At 40.7% G+C, this 19,633-nt stretch overlaps 1 protein-coding gene across 1 annotated transcript in view; it reads right to left on the bottom strand.

The window, feature by feature from the left end:
* Window positions 1-19,633, bottom strand: part of UQCC1 (ubiquinol-cytochrome c reductase complex assembly factor 1) — a gene marked incomplete at both ends in the record, with an annotated part of 50,589 nt that overhangs the window by 8,306 nt on the left and 22,650 nt on the right. Inside the window, one exon of the mRNA XM_079543463.1 lies at window positions 18,328-18,436. Within this exon, the coding sequence (XP_079399589.1) occupies window positions 18,328-18,436 (109 nt within the window). The remainder of the gene's footprint in view (window positions 1-18,327; window positions 18,437-19,633) is intronic.

Below are 19,633 nucleotides of genomic sequence, written 5' to 3'. Positions count from 1 at the left end.
AGGTACAATCGCTGCAGGAAAAGAAAAAAGCCACTCTTCTTTGTAAAGCAAGAAAAACAAGCAAATCCAAATCAGGGTTTGTTGGAAATGCTTCCTCTTCTCAAAGATGTACGTATTCTTACCACTAGCCAGTTTCACGGCCTGGTTGGTCATGATTCCGCAGACTCTTCTGCAGTTCATTATTAAGAACAAGAACTGCCAGGCAATTCCAAGTGAGTAATTGCTAATAACAAGAAAGAAATCAATAACATCTGGAGCTCTTCTAAGAACTGAGCCCTTTGCCTTCTTTGCAACAACCCATTGTAGAGCCATCACCACAATAAGTTTACATCCATCACCTTAATTGACAAACAGAACCATCTTAGCTCAAAACACAGAATGTGGTTTTGTACATCTTCCTACACGTGAGGACTTCTCATTAAAACACTCCATCATCCCACACTGCCTGCAAAACTTCGTTCTGCACTGTTGTATTGCAATAAGAAACCTTATCTTCAGCTTCAGCAAGTCCAACATGCACTGTTCAGCAGCCAGATGCTGAGGCTTACTGCTATACCAGGCAACTTATTATATCATGTCGCAGTTGAGGCCTTTTTATTCTAACAAAATTTCTAGGAATGTAAGAGCACACTGCTCTGTTGCTTATGCTAAATATGGAAATATCTCATGTACAGCAGTTAAATTGAAAGCTGCTTTAGGATAAGTCTGCATTAATCCCTTCTGTTGAATGGAGAATGTTCTTTCATAATGAATCTCCTCCTCAGCTGCACTTACCATCTTTGGTTTACGCTGCAGAAAATTCCCAGAGTGCAGAAACAGGAAAATAACGTGCTGAGATGTGCTCTGCCTGCAAAGGGGCATTCGCCCCATGGGATCGGTCCAGCACCAGCACAAAGAGCAGACCATGTCACAGGGATGCTGGATCGTCAGCTGTTTCCCTCAACGTAGATGTTCCCTATTGGGCCATAGCACATGTGATTGCTGACAGAGCTGCCATCTCCACAGGCTACATTAGTTGAAAGTACTTTAATAGGAGTTTCTTTTGGTTGTTTTTTGTTTTTGTTTTTTTTTTTTGCCAGCATATATTGCCCTTAAGCTACTTTAACACATTAATCCATCCATAGACTATAAAGCCAGAAGGGACACTTCTAACCTCACCTTGTGCAAGCACTGGTCATTGAATTTCATGCAGCAATTCCTCTCTTTAGGCCATAAGTTATGGTTGAACTAGATTTTTTTATGAAGAGATTTCAGCCAGAAGAAATGATTAGATCATAGAACCTGACCCTCTGCATATCACAGGCCATTACATTTCACTGAGTTCCCTCTGTACTAAGCTCAGTAAGTTGTGCTTGGCTAAAGCATATCACCCTCACAGCTGAACATGTGCATCTCATTTCATATTTGAATTTTCTGGCTTTAGCTTCCACCCCCTCATTCCCATTATACCATTCCTGCTAGAATATAAAGCTTCTTCTGTGCCGTACAATGTATTTGCTCTGCACACACACACGGTAAGAGTGCCACCAAAGTCATCTTCTCCACCAAACTGAGGCTTGTAGAGGTGAGTTTGTGCTGGGTGCACTGAGTGCTGCACCATCAGAGCACACCTGCAGCGCTCAGAAGCCGTGGCAGCAAAGTAGCGTTTTCTGCTGATGCAGTGAAATCAGTCCATCTCTTGTGCAAAACAAGTCACGCAGGTATGAGAACCCTTCTGCTGTTATGACTGAGTCTACTCCAAGGACTTCTGCTTGCCATGCTGTCATAAACATGAATCACTCTTATTTACACTTTTGATTATTGGAACAGTGAGTGTCAGCAGAAGTTCCTGAAGAAGACACAGGACGAACCTTCCACAATATTTTTTTGCCATTTCTCTGCAATTCAGGCTTTTTTTCTTTTTCTCCCCTCCACACCTTTCTTAAATCTGCATTTGGAAAGAATGACTTGTACACAGACGTTTACATGAGTTGTAAATAAAGGAGCCACATACAGTTACACACAGGCATTTGAAGTGTTTTGCTGCCCTTTTAATAAATGCACATGGCATAAAATGGAGAAGACTGCACACAGCCCTTTTATTTCTGCCAAGAACATAACTACTACTTGTAGGACAATAATCTTGAAAACGACTGAGACTGCAGCTAAGATCAAAAAGATTGAATTAATAAAGCAGATTAAAAATAGCTTCTCAGTAAGGGGCCGAAAAGGCTAGCTCCTTCAGGCAACCTCACATAGCTGAATGACAAAGAAATTGCAGAAATTATTTTTCCAACCTTCATTTTTTGAGTCTTTTATTAACCACTGTTGCTTTGCCTGCAAATAAGGTCAAGTTTACTGGCTTCCAATTAGCTGCAGCTGTGACTCCCCACATACTTTAGAATACTAACTTTTTGACGATTCTAATTAAAAGTCATTAATTTTGTAATGCACCACAGCAGATAATTAACTTTGGTAAATGGTCTTTAAAGCCTTCTTAAAAATTCAGTGACAACCTATTTCAACATTGCACTAACCTAAATATATTTTAGATTGTACCAGAACCAGTTTCTGCCAAATGTTAAATCTATTAAAACAACATGCTATTGGAAAGAGTTCTTTTATGCTCTGCTACCTTCGTAACTGCAGTGACCAATAACACACCTCAGAGCACGCATGTATTCCAGGCAGACGTAGCAAAGCAAGTTATACCACATTATCTACATATTTCAGCAAAAATAATGATGGTCATCCCTAGATGTCTACTAGAAGGTATGTTTCTATCTCGCAGTCTATTAATTTGGAAACTTTGCCATGGTAACAGTAAAAAATGCAGGAGGTCACAATACAATCCTAATCATACTAAATACATGGGGGCTTATTCTGAATTTTTCTTTTCTCTGTGGTGCACGGCTGGCAGAGCTCACTGACGATCTCTGAAGATTGAGATCATGGAAGAAAGGTCGAATTGCTGTGCTCTCTGTCTAGTTGCTCTGATTCTCTGTAGGGGTGAGCAGGTGTAGAGGATTTTTTGCTGTAATGCCTCTCAGAAAAATCACTTGCTAAAATCCTAAAGCTGATCATTAAAATGTTTCTGAACGCACCAGAAGCAAGAATTCTGACTGAGAGACTGAAAGGAAGTTACACGATCCAGTTTAAAAGAGGCACTTGGAGAAGACAGTAGTGAAGCAAAATAAATCATTAGGGTAGATATTCACCATGAGCACTTCACACAGATCCCATAAAACCTGATCTCATTACTGAGACAAACTTGAGTAACTGTGAGAAAGAGTCACATGCAACTGTACTGCAGCAGACTGAGGGTCCACCCAACACGCCATCCGGCTTCAACAGCAGCCAGATACACTGAGAGAGATAGCAGGAGTGCAGGCTGACATGCACTTCCTCGAAGCATTCTCACAAACACTTTGAGCTCGGGCATTTCTTAACCCTTGATGTGTTTACACAGCAGCCTTTAGAAGGTCTCTATTTCAAACAACTTATTCAGTGAACTTGCTGCATCTGCATATGCTTCAGTTCCCTGGTCTACTACTCGTGAGAACAACCATCTGCTGCTTGCTTCTTTTGAAAGTGGTGTCTGCTAGCTTCATCTGATGGTCCTGGTGTTTCTCTGGATGAGTCTGAAAGAAGTACTTCACCACCTCACCACCATACAGGATTCAGAGCATCCACTGTGTTCCACGTAGTATGATCTGCCCACAGAAAAAGGCTTAACAGAACACAAGCATACCGAAACCCCCATGCTCCCAAAGTTCCAAACTACACGAAAAATATTAGATTGAAGAGCCATGAAGCACAGAGTCTATTTGGACAAGTATTTCAGATGATCCAGTGGAGCACAAACATAGAAATCTGACTGATGTTGGTAAAAATTAGTAGAAAATACAGTAATGAATGAAATTAAAAATCACAGATGACTCTGCCCAGTAATATTCAGTGCTGATAAATGTACTAGTAGTAAATGATAAGAAAAAGCAACCATAAAATCTACAGAACAGCGTGCCCCGTTTAACAGCTATAATTCAGGAAATGGATCTTAAAAGTTTTTGTGGATAAATCTCCAAAATTTCAGCTTAACATTCAATAGTGGAGAAAGACAAATCAATTTCAAGAATTGTTCAGAAAGGAACATAAACCAGAACAGAAACTCTTCTGCCACAAATCTATAGTGTGCCTGTAGGTCAAACGTCTTATATTTTCGTTTCGGAAAAGACATTTTAAAAAAGTAGAAAACAGAAGATCAAGATGATCAATACTGTGATTAGACACGTGAGGATGTGCTAGCTTTGTTCAGGTAGGAATGAGGAAGATGATGGGAGAGGTAAAATCATGTGGTATGGAGCAAATAAACAAGGAATTATTCCTCTCTCATAAAAAAAAAGCTGATGAAGGGTCCAAAAAATACCTGAAAAACAAATGGAAAAACTTTCTCATGTAGAGAAAGTTTTCTTATTAATTTGTAGATGTCTTTTCACAGGACATTAAAAACCAAAAATACAAAAAAGATGACTGTCCCTAAAACAGGGCCCTGCAGAAGCCCACTGGTGACCAGGCACCAGCCTGATGTACCCTCGGTTACTATAAGCCTTGAGTCCTGCCCACCAGCCAGCTGCTCACCCATCACACTATGATTGTATTTAATGTATACGTGCATGTGACAATTCCCACACGACTCTCACATTACTCAGTAGTGAATGCTGAAAGGGCACACCAGAAGAGAGGTGCTATACATTTGTTCTGCTTCTTATTCTTTTTCCCAAATATCTCTGGTTGTTGTTAGAAGTGGAAGGCAGGATCTTCATCCGACACCAGAAGATGACCACTGAATATGTTCCATTTCATTATTTTTTTCACTGATGTTTGCAGAGAGATTGACATCTCTCTGTGCATCTGCTCCCCCCTAACTCACAGCAGCACAGCCGCAGCCCATTAGATCACAAATTCTGATCCTCAGCTCGCTTTGCTGACTTCCTATTAATTTCACCTGAAATAAGCCACTGTGATTAGAAAAGAAATGCTGTTTGTAGCACAGCTATTAGTAGTTTTACAGGAACAGGCTGCATATTATGTAGAAATGCTAGAAGAATGATCCTGCTCGTAGCAAATAATTATTTCTCCCTGGGGGAAAAAAATAAGGAAATGCCTTTTCCAAGGAGTCTCCAAGTTTCTTCTGGTAGCAGTAAGCAAGTCACCCAAAGCAGCTGTTCCATCTCCTCTCCAAAAACCCTCTCCGCAAAAAAAAAAAAAAAAAAAGGAATTAATTTCTTTTCAAAACAGAGGGGCAATTATTAGATTCCATGCAATCAATAAGCAATTAACCAACCTAAACTTTGATGCTAATACCTAGAACTGCTACGGTCTTTACTCAGTAACAGAGGCCAAGACAAATGCAAACACTCTATCTTTGAAATTCCTTTCTGCTGCATCTAAGCTTGGTCGTGTTTGCTCCAGACGTCCCGCTATCTTCACAGCCTTTTATACGTGACCTGTTGGACATTCTGCCATCAGCTGTACCTTTGGGTAAAGCTGAAATTTGAAGTCGCATTGCTTTCACCTTCTACCAATATCCTGCACCTTCTGGTTTCAATCATAAGCTGCAAAAACCCCGATTTCCCTGAGCACTCCTCCTCCCCAGGGCTTCCAGCATACGCATGGCACGGAATAGTTAACAGTTAAATATTTTCTTGCCAATATTTTAAGAGTGTAGAAGGTTCCAAATTGCTGGTAAAATAAACAATGCCAGACTGTGAAAACTCCTGCCTGCCATATACTCTGATGTTAACAAGAGTTTCTTTATTACTGTAACCTTTCAGAAGCGAACAAAAATTATTTCTCTACCCTAGTTCTGCCCTCAAGTAAAAGGCAAAGGAGGAAAGCAAACCATGAAAAAGCCGCATGGTAAGAGATACTGTGAGCTTTCCATCTCACTTCAGCATTTCATTCAGGCTTGATGCTACTGTAGATAAATAAACTTGCAGAAGATCCTGAGAGATTGGGCAAGGGTTTTAAGAGGGCAAAAATTTCCTCGTGCACTTTTTCTTAAGTAGCGCATATTAAACCTGCATATGGACCATCATCAAGAACAGAATTAAACAGGGAATAGAAAAGGGTAAATTTAGGATGCTCTCAAACACGTTATTTTCCAGCTCTTTGGTACAAAGCTGTCTGCAGGGCTACAGCCAGGGACTTCCACCAACTACGTGGTCTCCACCATTTCCTCAATTTAAAAAAACCAAGACTTCGCATAGAAGCTTATCAATAGCAACGACCAGCAGGAAAGCAGGGAGTGCCTGTATCACAAACTAGACAAATGAATTTATCATTCAGGTGACATTCTCAGAACAAGCACCATTCACAGGCCTGCCAGCTTTTTGTTATCTACCACCTACATTTGATACATATACCCAAGCCGTCTGAAAATCAACTCAGATCAGCGTTGCTTATTTTACATACACCAAGACTTCACCGATCCAGACTCCCATCTACATTATCCCACAGTGCAAGACAAATATCCCTCTGTACATGCAGTTGTTCTTGTGCCCACAAGGCCAACTGACCAGCCTGAAAATCAACATGATGCAAGCAATAAATAGGGATCGCTTACTAAGATCAGATACGCTGGTATTCTGGTAATATTGTTTTAACTTTTTGCATTGTTTCCTGCCCTTTGAACATAGAAACAACATTCAAGCTCGTTCAGAAGTGTAATGATAATTAGCTACTCAATACCAATAGAGATTGAGCAAGTGGTGTTTGTGCCCCCAAACAAAACGGAACAGAAATAACGGAATCTACAGAGATTCCCAATACAGAATGGAAAACAGAAGTCTGTCTAGGTGTGCACAAAAGCATCACATACGACTGCTTGTATGAAAGTAAAAGACAGTAAAGAAGCATGAAAGACAGCATTGAAATTACTCGAATACACTGTATTTGCACTCCATGGCCATTGTCATTTATTTTACTGTGGGAGTCGTTACCAAAAGCAGTCATAAAGGGCTTCACAGTACTGAGAGTTTTATAAACAAGTAAAATGGGCTGCAGAAGTCAGAAAATGAAGTAAAAAAATAAACTGAGTTCTAACAGAAAAATATAAACATTCGCAACCCACTTATGTAGCCAGGCTACAAGGCACCACAGTAGGTGCATTACAAACATGAAGACACTGCATCTGCAGCAGAATTTAAGACCTGAACTATGAAGGAGCTGTACAATTCCATCAGCACAGAACCATCTGCAGGAGCAGAAAGTGTACCTGTAAGTCTCTGGATGATACCAAGTTAGGCGGGACCGTGGATCTGCCTGAGGGCAGGAAGGCTCTACAGAGGGATCTGAATAGGCTGAGTATATGGGCTGAGCCCAGTCACATAACATCTAACAAGAGTAAGTGCCAGGTCCTGCACTTGGGTCATAACAACCCCATGCAGCTGTACAGGCTTGGGGGAAAAGTGGCTGGAAAGCTGCCTGGCAGTAAAGGACCTGGGGGTCATGAACAACAGCTGGCTGAACATGAGCCAGCAGTGTGCTCAGGTAGCCAAAAAGGCCAACAGCAGTCTGGTGTGCATCAGAAATAACGTGGCCAGCAAGACTAGGGAAGTGACCATCTCCTTGTTCATGGCACAATGAGGCTGCACCTCAAATATTGTATTTGGTTTTGGACCCCTCATTAAAAGCAAACGTTCAGGTGGAGAAATAATGAAACTGAAGGAAAAAAAATGATCTGGAGTTGAAAAAGGCAAAGCCATGAAAATGCTTCAACTTACAAGTGTAGGTTTGAAACAAGCAGAAAGGAGGGCAGATCCCAAGCCTTCATTGTGGACCTCTGCACTACAAAGTTGCTGGAAGAGCATATTGAGCAGAGGCAGTGTGACCAAGGAATCAGTGAAGCTGCATGGCAGGCATAACTGGCACTGATGATTATTAGCTGAATTAAATAATTATTAAACTGATTAGCTGAACATGAAAGAACATAAGGAAGCAAGGATGTGACATAAAAAAAGATGTCCTGCAAAGAAACAAAGATAATTAACAGAAGACATTTAAAAGGAAATGGTACAGCAACAGACTAATTTCTCTACAAAATGAGAGGTAGGAAAGAAGTATGAGACATGCTGACATGACAGACATGAAAGCAGGCAAAAGCCCCAAAAAGGGAAGACGGAAGCTCAAGTGAATTCAGGAATCAGCGTAATAAAAAATGACCAAGGCCAACAAGGGAAAGAAAAAAAAATAAAAATCAGAGAATAGCTTGGGTAGGAAGGCACCTCAAGGATCGTCAGGCTTCAACTTCCCTGCTGCAGGGTTCCCAACCACCAGATCAGGCTGCCCAGGCTCCCATCAAGCCAACCTGTTCCAACGCTTCGCCACTCTCTCTCTCTTCCCCCTGACATCTAATCTAAGTCTTCTCTCCTCTAGTTTAAAACCGTTCTTTGTACTATCATTATCTACTCATGCAAAAAATCATTTCCCTCCTGTTTATAATCTCTCTTTAAATATTGGAAGGCTGCAGTGAGGTCTCCCCACAGCTTTCTCCTCTCCAAGCTGAACACCCTAAGCTCCTTCAGCCTGTCTACATAGGAGAGGTGCTCCAGCCTTCTGAGGTGCCCATGGCCTTCCTCTGAATCCTCCCCAAAAGCTCCACATCTTTCCTTTGCTGTGGGCCCCTGAGCTGGATGCAGTACTCCAGCTGAGGCCTCACGAGGGCAGAGCAGAGAGGGACAATCACATCCCTGCCCTGGACCACCCACCCAGGATTACTATCAGCCTTCTGGGCTGCAAGCACACACTGCTGTCTCATGTTAATCTTTTAATCTATCATGACCTTTAAGTCCTTCTCAGCAAGACTACTTTCAAAGAGTTCTTCTTCCAGTCTGCATACATATCTGGGATTAGGTTCACATGGGCCCAGCTTTTGAGTCTATCAAGGTCCGTGTGGATGGCATCCCTTCCTTCTGCCATATTAACTGCACCACTCAGCTTAAAGTCAAAGTGACCTGCAGAAGGTGCACTTGATCCCATCATCTATCTAACTGATAAAGATGTTAAAGAGCACCAGACCCACACAGACCCCTGAGGGACATTGCTTGTCACTGGCCTCCACCTGGACACAGAGTCACTAAGCACAACCCTCTGATTGTGACCATCCCAACAATTCAATATTCACCAAACTATCCGCCCCTCAAAGCTGTACCTCTCCAATTTAGAGATAAGGATGTGTCAGGGGACCATATCACAGGCTTTGCAGAAGTCCAGGTAGATGACATTATTGGCAGTCTTTGTCCACTGATGCTGTCAATCCATTATAGAAGACCATCAGATTGGTCAGGCACAACCCTCCCTTGGTGAAGCATTCAGAAAACATTCAGAATTGGTGAGATTAGACCTTCAGTAATTGCCCATGTACTGCAAGTAAATGTCAAAATGAGGCATAACAGAAATCAGTACAGCCAATTCACCACAAAGGAGAGTCATAAATGGGGAAGTAAACTTCTACTTTTGCTGCTCCTGAAAAAAAAACAGAGTCATGCAAGGAAGGCAATCAAAACAGCATCACCACATTCTTATTACAGAAGACGAAGCAGCACAGGTAAAGGCTGCTCAACACAGCTGTACAGATATTGCTGAAGCACGACAAAGATCCCTCTAGATTGAATGCACTGCCTGTCACAGAGAAAACAATGTCCCTCAAACTGTGCCCCTTTCTGTCCTGTAAACAGAATAGCCTGAGAATCTGCATTCACATTTTCCATCAGAAACACAGGAATCAAAAATAGTTGCTAATTCTTCTGCAAAATAAAGATTAGAGAAGAGATCCCAAACACTAAGCAGATCTCACTGGTGCCATTTGTGCCCTAGAGCTAAGTCCAGAATTCATGCAAAACACAGCACTTCAATCACAGTGTTAAATCATACAGGTTTTGAAGAGGAAGCAGAAGGTATCAGTGACATTCTAGTCACAGTGAAAATCACAGGCAACAATATAATCAAAATGCACTGAGAACTCCCCATGCTTTGATTTAAAAGGGACACTGATCTAGATATTTTGCTTAAAAGTGCATGTGTTTTCCTTGTAGCAGCTTAACATTATTAAAGAACTACATTCATAACATGAAATACTTCGCTTCCAAGAGACTCACAAGAATTAGCCAAGAAGATCAGTTGAACTCAGTTGTGGAATTTTGGGACAAACTCCAAGGAAGTTGATAGCAAATTTCAGAATACCCAGTACAATACCACGTTATTTAACTTTGCATTGACTGTAGGCAAAGCACAAGCTGAACCATGAGTGATACACAGAGCAATGGCAGAAGCCAGACAACACTGACAACCTAAGTGCTGAGCCAGTTCTAACTGCTATTCCAGTTCTACTGAGCCTGGAGATGGCTGCAGGTTCGATATGGGTCCCTTCCCTGTTTCCACTGTCATCGCTATGCTGTCAAAAGAAAAATAATACAGTTGTGGTGAGCAGCAGTTCTGTTGCTCAGCACTGGATTTTGGAGCTATGCTACGCTGCAGGAGTTTGAGGAGAGCAAGGCGGCACTTAGTGCCTACAGCCACGGCACAGTAACATCAGCTTTGGCATGTGAATCTCACAGGTGTAGTATGTGGGGAATAATGGCAGGAGCATTTGTAGAAAAGGCACAAGGCAGCTTCCAGTGTAGTTCTTGTAGGCATCAGAGGAAGGCACAAAACAGACCACGGACACTGCTATACAGCAATAACATCCAACACATCTGGGAAACTAAAATTAAAATTTTTATGTCAAATTCTACAGAAAACTGAGGCAGGCCAGTTGAAAAGAATTCAAGCATATCTTATGCCTTGATTTCAATGCCACGTATCCTTGGCATGCAGCAGACATGCCTATTTCAGACCGTCAGGGATGTTAGTCCCACAGACCCTGGTTCTAGAACTACATTAAAAACAGAACCTGTGAAATAGCCCATTTCTAACCTCTACGACCTGGCAAAGCTAAGCTCTTATCACCACCCACACTACCTGTGCCAGGCTTCATCATGGTTTGGGTGTTTTCAAGGTAACATTCCACACACAAACATCCTCCTGCGTATTTAAGTTAAAGGAGATCATACTAAATACGCTCTGGAAGCAGTGTCTGGCTCTCTTTCTCATTTATTAAATGACAAACTAATGGAAGTTTGCTATGAGCTTTGGAGCTTTTTGAAAAGCGATCAAGAGTTTATGCTTCATTCCTTTTCTGCTTGCATCCCTGTTTCTTTTATATGCTGGTGGACTTCATGCAATTGGAATGAAATTCTGCCTTTGAATTTGGTGCTGTGAAATCACTTCCCGGTGACATTCTGAAGGTGACTGCAGGCAAAGAAATCGAAGTTCATGTCCTATTGATGAAGCAAGAACAACGTTTCACCACAGACAAAGCTTCTGAGAACAAGCCAAAGATTCTTACATTCCATCTTACTTGATTTGACATAAAACACATGTTTTTGGCTTCCCTAATTAAAACTCAATGACAGTAACCAATCTATTGAAATCTTCATGGCCACCTACTCAAGATTTCAGATTACCTTTAAGGGGAAAGTATCCCTTTTTTAAAAATTATTTTTAGTTTTATTAAATAAACTTTAACTACTCTATTGCATAGATAACAGCTAATCATTTTGTATTCACACACATTCCCAAGCACACAATACATGTTTGCAACTTCCCTCTGAAGCATGCAGCTCCCAGGATATGGTGCGACCCCATCATGCTTTCCTACTCCAAATACAATATTGATAACTAGATGTAAATTATTCTATCAAGCTGTTTAGGATGTTGAACATTCTCCTTGGAGTATTTTTCACTTCTATTTAGACAGAAGTTTAGCATCCAATTCAAACTGGTCAGCTAGCCTTTCTCTCAAGCCAGTGGAGAAGAACCTGAAGCTCTGAAACGGCAATCCATCCTGTCCTCAGGTATGGCTTTGGTGGATCCTCTCCCCCCTTTTATTCATACAGCCTCGATGCAGCTCCATTGGTCACCAGATCCTTGGCAGGCTGCTTTATCTTGGTAAAAGAGCAGCAACAAGAACCCCATCTGCTACATGATTTGTCTCTTTGATTGCCTTCATACTGCTAAATAAACAGGTCCTACAATTGCAATTTCAAGAACACTCCAACCACCAAAAAGGAATAAACATTCACTCTACACGATCACAGGCAATGCTCTTTTGTGCCAAGGATCTTGAGGTCCACAGTATTTTACATTCTAAACAAGTGTTGTCTACATACATGGCTCTTCTACCTAGAGAAGTTTAATGCTTAACTTTTTATGCGTGGATTATTTTCTTAAGAGAACAAAGAAACACCATCACCTTATGTTGGACTAAAGAACTGTCAATAAATGTATTTTTCTGTATTTCTTGTCCTGACGAACTGCAAATGAAGAGCTCTGATAACAAAAAACCAGCAGGAGAGCACAAGAACTACTGGATCCACGAGTGGTGTACAGAACCGACACAGCTTGGCTTTCATGCTCTGTGAATACAGCTGTTAGTATCCTAACACTTTTCTCCTTAAAACGTCCTATTAACATTGCATATTTAAAAATACACGGATCATTTGGAATTTCAACTTTTCCTCTTAGTTGTACAGATAAACTAAACAAAATCACACTTTCCTGCTGTTCCTGTTCTCCCATAACAACGCAATTTGAGTTCTGAGCAACCCCATTTGACCCATGATTTCCCACAAGACTTTAAAGACCAGCCTGAAAAGGACCTCCTGAACTTTCAAGCACTTTCAAGTGGGTGAATCAACAGCAAATAACAGTCAGTACAAAGTTTGACTTCAATCTTGAAATGCTATCAACTTTATGCCATGTCCTCAACTCTGAAAGCCATTCCAGAATCACACTGGTCTCACTCTGACTGTGATTTCTGAGTCCTTAGGTAAGTGTCAGACTTTTAACTCTCCACAAAAAACAACAACTTGAAGTGTACTGTGTCATGTTCAGGCAAGTCCAGTAATGGAGGATGTAAGCCTAAGTTCTGGCTGGCTTTTGTTTGCTTGTTTTGTTAGTGTAAAGCAAGACGATATTTTAATCTTCTAATGTCTCTTCTCAGTTAAAAGACAAAATTGTGTTCAAGTTTACAGAGCTAAATTCTGCTCTCAGTTACACTGATGTGAACCACGTTATTGATTCTGATGGTGTTACCTCAGATGTACACCAATGTAACTGAGAGCAAATTATGGGTCACTGTATATAAACAGCTCTGGCTATGAGTATAACAAAGGCTGCATTGTGCTATGCGCTGCAGAGCCAATAAATGAATTCAAAAGACACCTAGATGTGTTCCTGGAAAAAGGGGGCAGGGGTCCTGAGTGGTCTGGTGGGAAAACAGGAAAGTGGGATTAAGATAAATTAAAACAGGTCTGGCATGCCTGGCTTGTCAGCCCCTCTTGTTCTGAAAGCTGTAAAAGAGATAAGAACACGTATGGTTATAAACTGGAATTGTTCTTTTGCACTGCAAATGTGTTACTCATTTCAGAAGCACAACGCTACCACAACGCACAAGAATATTGCTGCCAAGAGCAGCCCAACAGCAGCTTGCACGTAGTTGGATAAAGACTGATGCATCTAAGACAGCATGTGATTTGCATCAGTTTTCATTGTTCTTGAGTGACTCGTTTTTTTTTTTTCCTTTAAAAAAATCATATTTCTGTTGTCAATCAGCTGAAATTCTGCTCCATGGAACTCCAGCATCCAGAAGCCCTTCTGCATCATCTAAAGGTATTCAAATACACTCAGACCCACAATAACTGCTTTCACATACACAGTTACTGCGACAATACTCGGCTCAGGTTAATATTCACGTTGGGGAAGCACTCTGATAGGAAGACAAATAGCTGCAATTTCCAGTATTGCCTGAATTCCCCTTACAAATGGATGAAGCATCTGCCCGTTTGAGGAGTATAAATCTATTCAGTGCAAGCCACAAGGTGGAGATCTCTGGCAAAGCAGGATCGAAAGGAAGCCTTGTACCCAGCCTAATGTTACTATTAACACTTGGAGCCATTGCATCAAGCCAATTTTTCTGTTTGTTTTTAAAGTTTGATAGAAATGTCACTAGTGGAAAAATTAAGTAAAGAGCACTGGTTAGCCACAGAACTGGACACACCTGGCTGCAAACCCACCAAAAGAAACTGACTTCATTAGTAGTAGGGACAGCAGAGTAAAATTTATATCTGAAATATGCCTGCACCAGTAGAATTTGCTGAGGCCACAGGCTCTCCGTGTGTTTTTACAGCTGCGTCAAGTTTTGGTTTCTGACTCTTGCCGACATTCAGGAGTGCTGAAGGAGCTCAGGCTAACAAGTCCCACAACTTTGTAGCTGAGATTTAGATTTCAGCAATTTTAACAACCAGTTTTTGAAATAATACAAACTCCATTTGGAGTCGGAGCTGATGTAAATTAGCAGTTAAAATGCCTGGCATTCTATCACTTTCGGCTCCACTGAACTTGTGTACTTAAGAGCAGATGGCATATTTTAATAAACCATCAGTATCAATTCAGGAATATAATATCCATTTTCTACATCAAGTGCTGGAATTGCTGCTAGATATGAAAACGAGCTGAAGAATTGCAGCCTGGCCTGTCAGCAAGTTCAGCTAATTGCATCCAAGCAGCAAGTTTCATACAGGTGCTCTGTCCCCTATACCACAATACAGCAGTGTACCAGTCTGCTTAATGCTGACCACTGAGACATTGCAGGACAGAAAAAGCTGGGTATAGAATGTCCTCACCTGGGAGCCGTGCAGGTGACAGCTTAGTGACCTAAAAGAATCCAGGAAAATTTCCTTTCGTTTGACTTACTTCTGAGAAAGGCTCAGATTATGAAATCTGAAATCATCAGCAGAGAAACAGTAATGCCATTATCTTTGTATCTCCTGTTCTTCTTTTGATATATTTAATTACCTTATTTTGAAGGCAGAGTATATACTGACTGCAAGACTGAAATGCTTGAGAATAAGTAACTGTTACACGTATTGCTCAGTCAGCTCACAAATGTTTTGTCAGAGCTTGAGAGAGAAGGCAAAGCATGACCTCAACTTCATTTAAAATGAAATGCTAAGGATAATATATCAGGAATAATAGGCAGAACCTAATACTGAGGGTAAGTGTCCTTCACCTATCCTCTCTGCCCCTTGGAACTGCTCAAGTGAGATGTGAGGAAGGAGTTCAGGCAGAGCACATGCATGTGCAGTGAAGAAAGTGAGGAAGGGTGAGCAGGCAGGGACAAAACAGGAGTCACCTGTGCAGGGTCTTGGCCAGAACAGGATGGTAGGTAACATCACTAGCACAGAGGAAAGGAATAGAGATAAGCAGCAAGGGAGCTAAGGCATAAAATGTATAAAATGTATGAAAGTATTTTCATCCAATACACAATAAACACTACTTGAAGAAACTAAAGAGTTCAAAGCTGACAAACTAGTGATTGAAAGATCAAGAATAATTAAAAGATAGAAAAACATTAAACGGTCACGTAAGCTGTACCTTCACAAACAGTATGGAGAAAAGAGCAGTCCTGATCTCCAAGTTTACTATCTAGCACACTTCACCACACTTTCTGACACACCTCACATCTACACACATCTAGTTAGCTGTCACTCCAGAGTTTACCTTCTCTTACAAGGAATGTAATTAAAATCAAAGGGCCTCTGTGCAGTTCAACAATATCAAACATAGGCACAGATGAAGCTGGTTTGTGGGATCAAGACTTTAAGTGTGTATGTACTTTGTTAAAGCATCAGCTATTGCTACATAAAAGCTACATTAAGACTAGGCTACAGTCAAAAACTATCTTAGAACCAATGTAAAACACATCACAGGAATCACATTATTACAATCTGAGCCTGTTTGCTATTATGTTGCATTATCATTATTAAAGATTGTGAAATTTAAACTCAAAGACAAACTGAAAAGGCGCCTAGCTTGTCAAGCAGGGAATGAATGGCATTCAAACCACTTAAGAACTCTTCACAGTTGCATCATACAGCAACCATACAATTATAACAAGCATTTATTAACATTCGAAGCTCCAGATTGGATGAAAAGCATAAGGACACACTTTTTTCTTCTCATTTAAAACATTCTGGGGGGAATTTTGAGAGCAAAGGAATAATTCAGTTTGCAGAAATGGTTGCATGCTTTTCTTCACAAAGAACAGACTACGAGTTTTATCTTCTTCCCTTTCAAGTTCTTCATTAAACTTCATACAATTCTAACTTGCACCATGCTTCATTTTTGAGTTCAGCATGATTTTAAGAGTAGCAAACAGCTTTGCTTCTCGTTGCTGCTTTCTGCTGTTTCAAACCCTGCAAGGAAAACTAGATGATGGCATTTGAGGTTAGTTGGTATTAGGAAAAATCAATGTCAAAAGGAACTGAAAAACAGCTTTCTGTCCAGAAGTAGCATTCACTCTCTGCCCAGATGGAGTTCAAAAAACCCCAAAGGGATTTTTGGAGGATTGGGGAGCAGCAATGTAGGTTTTTTTTTCTTTGTTTGCTCTTATAAAAAAACAACCTTAAATTTACACCCATATCAAGGATCTGAATTGCCTTCAGTTCCTTCAGAAACATGAAGCAACCACTGCTACGACATGGAAGGCACAGGAAAAGGACAAAAGCATGTAAGTTTCCCATTTAATTCCATCTTTTTCCTCATACTTTTCACATACCATGGGCTTAATGTTTTTGTTTCTCTCTCCTAGCCAGGACTAGGTTAGAAAGGAAATTAAGGCCAAAAGCACAGGACAAGGAAATACTGAAAACAAAATAAGTGAGAAATACAATTAAAGATGAGTTTAGAATGCTAATTAATAATTTGCAATGCTTAAAGTAAATACAGAGACATTAGAATAGCCAGTTAATAATGTGAGGTGTTTGCCATCTGGCCTTCAAGACTTCCAGAAACTGGTTCAGTTCCTCTGCTCTGTGAAGTGCTTGTGCCCAACAGGCATTGCACAAAAGCAGCTGTTTGAAACCTGTTATATGAGTATTTATATCATTGTCTGTCTCCTAGAATGCAAGAATACTTTAAGAGCTTCAGAAAAAGAAAGTGCTACGAAGAATGCCCTGTACCAGCAATCATCTAATTTAACCAGGCTTGATCACACTGCCTCATGGCATCTGACCACGACAGAAGGATTCCCATTTCTTTTTGTCTTGCTCATTAATGTAGCCAGAAATTTTAAGATGCCTAAATTTAGACCCATCTTAAAAACCAGTCTGTAACAAGGAAAGTTAATGTCCAACAGATTGGGGAAAAAAAGAAAAAACTAAAATAAAAAGATTGATAGAATCACTGAAGTTGCAACAGAATCAATGCTTTTTAAGACCGACCACATGCAAAACAGAATATCAACAAAAAGAAAACTTCTTGAATTACTGGTGTGATCTCACACCAAATCATAAACTCACTCGTTAATTTCCTTGTTCGTCAGAAAAACCTCTATATAATAATTTAACAATTCTATACTTCTTTTTCCAGCATCACAGAAGACCTTTCCTAGCCCTGGTCTCTCACTAGAAGTATCCTGAACACTGATATTCTCAACTACATCAGGCTACTGCCACCACTGTCATACTGGACACTGTCACCAACACGATGAAGGAGAAACGTATCCACAGACTACAGGGTCAGAAACAACTGTTACAACTACCTAGCATAACCCTGCTCATAGTATAGGCCAAGAAGACCGAGTCTCTTCTTCTTTCAGACTTCCAAATCAACTATCCTTGGAGCTATGCTTTCCTTAACACTTTTCTTTTGAAACGACTAGATATATTAAGAATCCAGAATGAAAATTAAACTAATGAAAAGTACATAGTCACATGCAGAAACTTAACATAATAGCTTTGTCCCTTGACCTTCCTTTTGCTCACCATCCTGGATACAGACAAAACTCAAAGCTCTTAAGGAATGACTTAAATTGCAGTTGTAAGGCTGGCACTAGTGACGTATCTTCCTACTCGAACTGCTTATTTCCTATCCCCAAATGCCCATCCTGTTACAGCAGTGTCCTTGTTTATGTAATCACATGGCAAATATCTGAAAAATTAATTACTTCCATGCAAATCATCATCACATCCAGGCCAAAACAAAGTCAGTGGCTCCGTACAACAGCTGCAGGAATGAGTGGCCAAGATGATATCCACTTGTACCAGCTGAAGCTCATGAAGAAATATACGCGTAGCTACGTTTAAGATTTATTGTTAAGCATTCTTCCAAGATATGCAAAATTACAAACCCATTGCAAGAACTCAGTCATTACAGTCATCAAGATTACCAGCACCAGAGTTAACTTACCCCCATCACCTTGCCACGCTGCTCAACGTCCTCCCACATGCAGTGGACGATATAGCGACACATGTATTTTCCTGCTCGACCCTCCTGCTTCATTCGCACCAGACACATCCTGCAGGAACATACACACCACATTCATAGCTTTTAGTTTTTCTTCAAGTTTAAACAATAAATTTAATCAGCTTCAGCTCACTTAAGATTCTTCTTACAGTGAGAATGGCTTTTGTCATCAGTTAATAAAAATAAGATTTTTTAAAAAGCAACTATCATAAACTTGTTCATCCTGTACTTGAGGGCTGTATCTCCTGGATTTTGGCCAATCCAGCTACAGAAGAGTGACAGTGGATTCTATTTTGGCTGACAGCACTGTAATCTAGTTAAGCAGTACTGCAACTTAAATTCCAGAGCCTTAAGAACATATCATCCTTTGGAGCAAGAACAAATGTCTTTTCTAATCCTAGGCTACAAGCCAGCTGTAATTCAGCTTGGTGTACTAAAATACTGGAAAAGACTGCACTAGCCAAGTAGTGAAAGCTTAAGCAGGTCACAGACTTCACCCAAACTCACATTAGCAACGTCCTAAATTATTTCATCTACAGGGGTCTTAGGATACACATCCAACCACTTGGCAAAACCCCTACATGCTAGAAGAAATCACAAGTTTGTGAGCAGGATCTTAATGAGAATACCAGGTTGGGCTGTTTTACCTTAAAGCCACTCAAGCTACTGGTGCTGTTCAGTCCAAAAAACAAGCCATCACAACCATACTTTTTTTTTTTTTTTAAATTACATCTGTAAACAGCATGAACTGAAATGCAGGCTGCTCCCTCACTGACCTAGGAGATGAGTCCCACCACCAGAACACGTTCATTACCTCGCTAGTCAGCTCTGCTGCTGCACTGCAAGGCAGAAAGCTGGGATGACAGGATGCTCCAACACTGAATCTGAAATAAATCACTGATTTGCACAGAGACATGCTATGCTTGGGGGGCTGTTCATGTAAAAGCTTTTTCCTCACACCTTTTGAAAAAGCAAGAGAGCAGAGCTGCTATAGGCCACTTTGAAGCAGCCGTGTTACTAATAGTGAAAGCACTGCAAGAGTTAAGAGGTAAAAATGATTTATGTATCTGCTCATTTCTGCAGCGGAGATAAGATCTGGGCCTCCCTTCAGGCATTAGAAGTATTCGTTGCTCTGTGAATGCCAGCTCAACAGGGAAAATCATAAACATCTGAAGCTTGTCTGTTGGGCTGACCTGCAAAAGGGCAGATGCCAATCTTCATGATGGATTCTATCTGATTTGCCAGTTAG

This window comes from Tetrao urogallus (genome assembly GCF_951394365.1).
Source record: "Tetrao urogallus genome assembly, chromosome: 16".
In the NCBI taxonomy this organism is placed as follows: Eukaryota; Metazoa; Chordata; class Aves; order Galliformes; family Phasianidae; genus Tetrao; species Tetrao urogallus.
The sequence above is the reverse complement of the archived record's forward strand: the minus strand, read 5'-3'. Positions and strand labels throughout refer to the sequence as shown.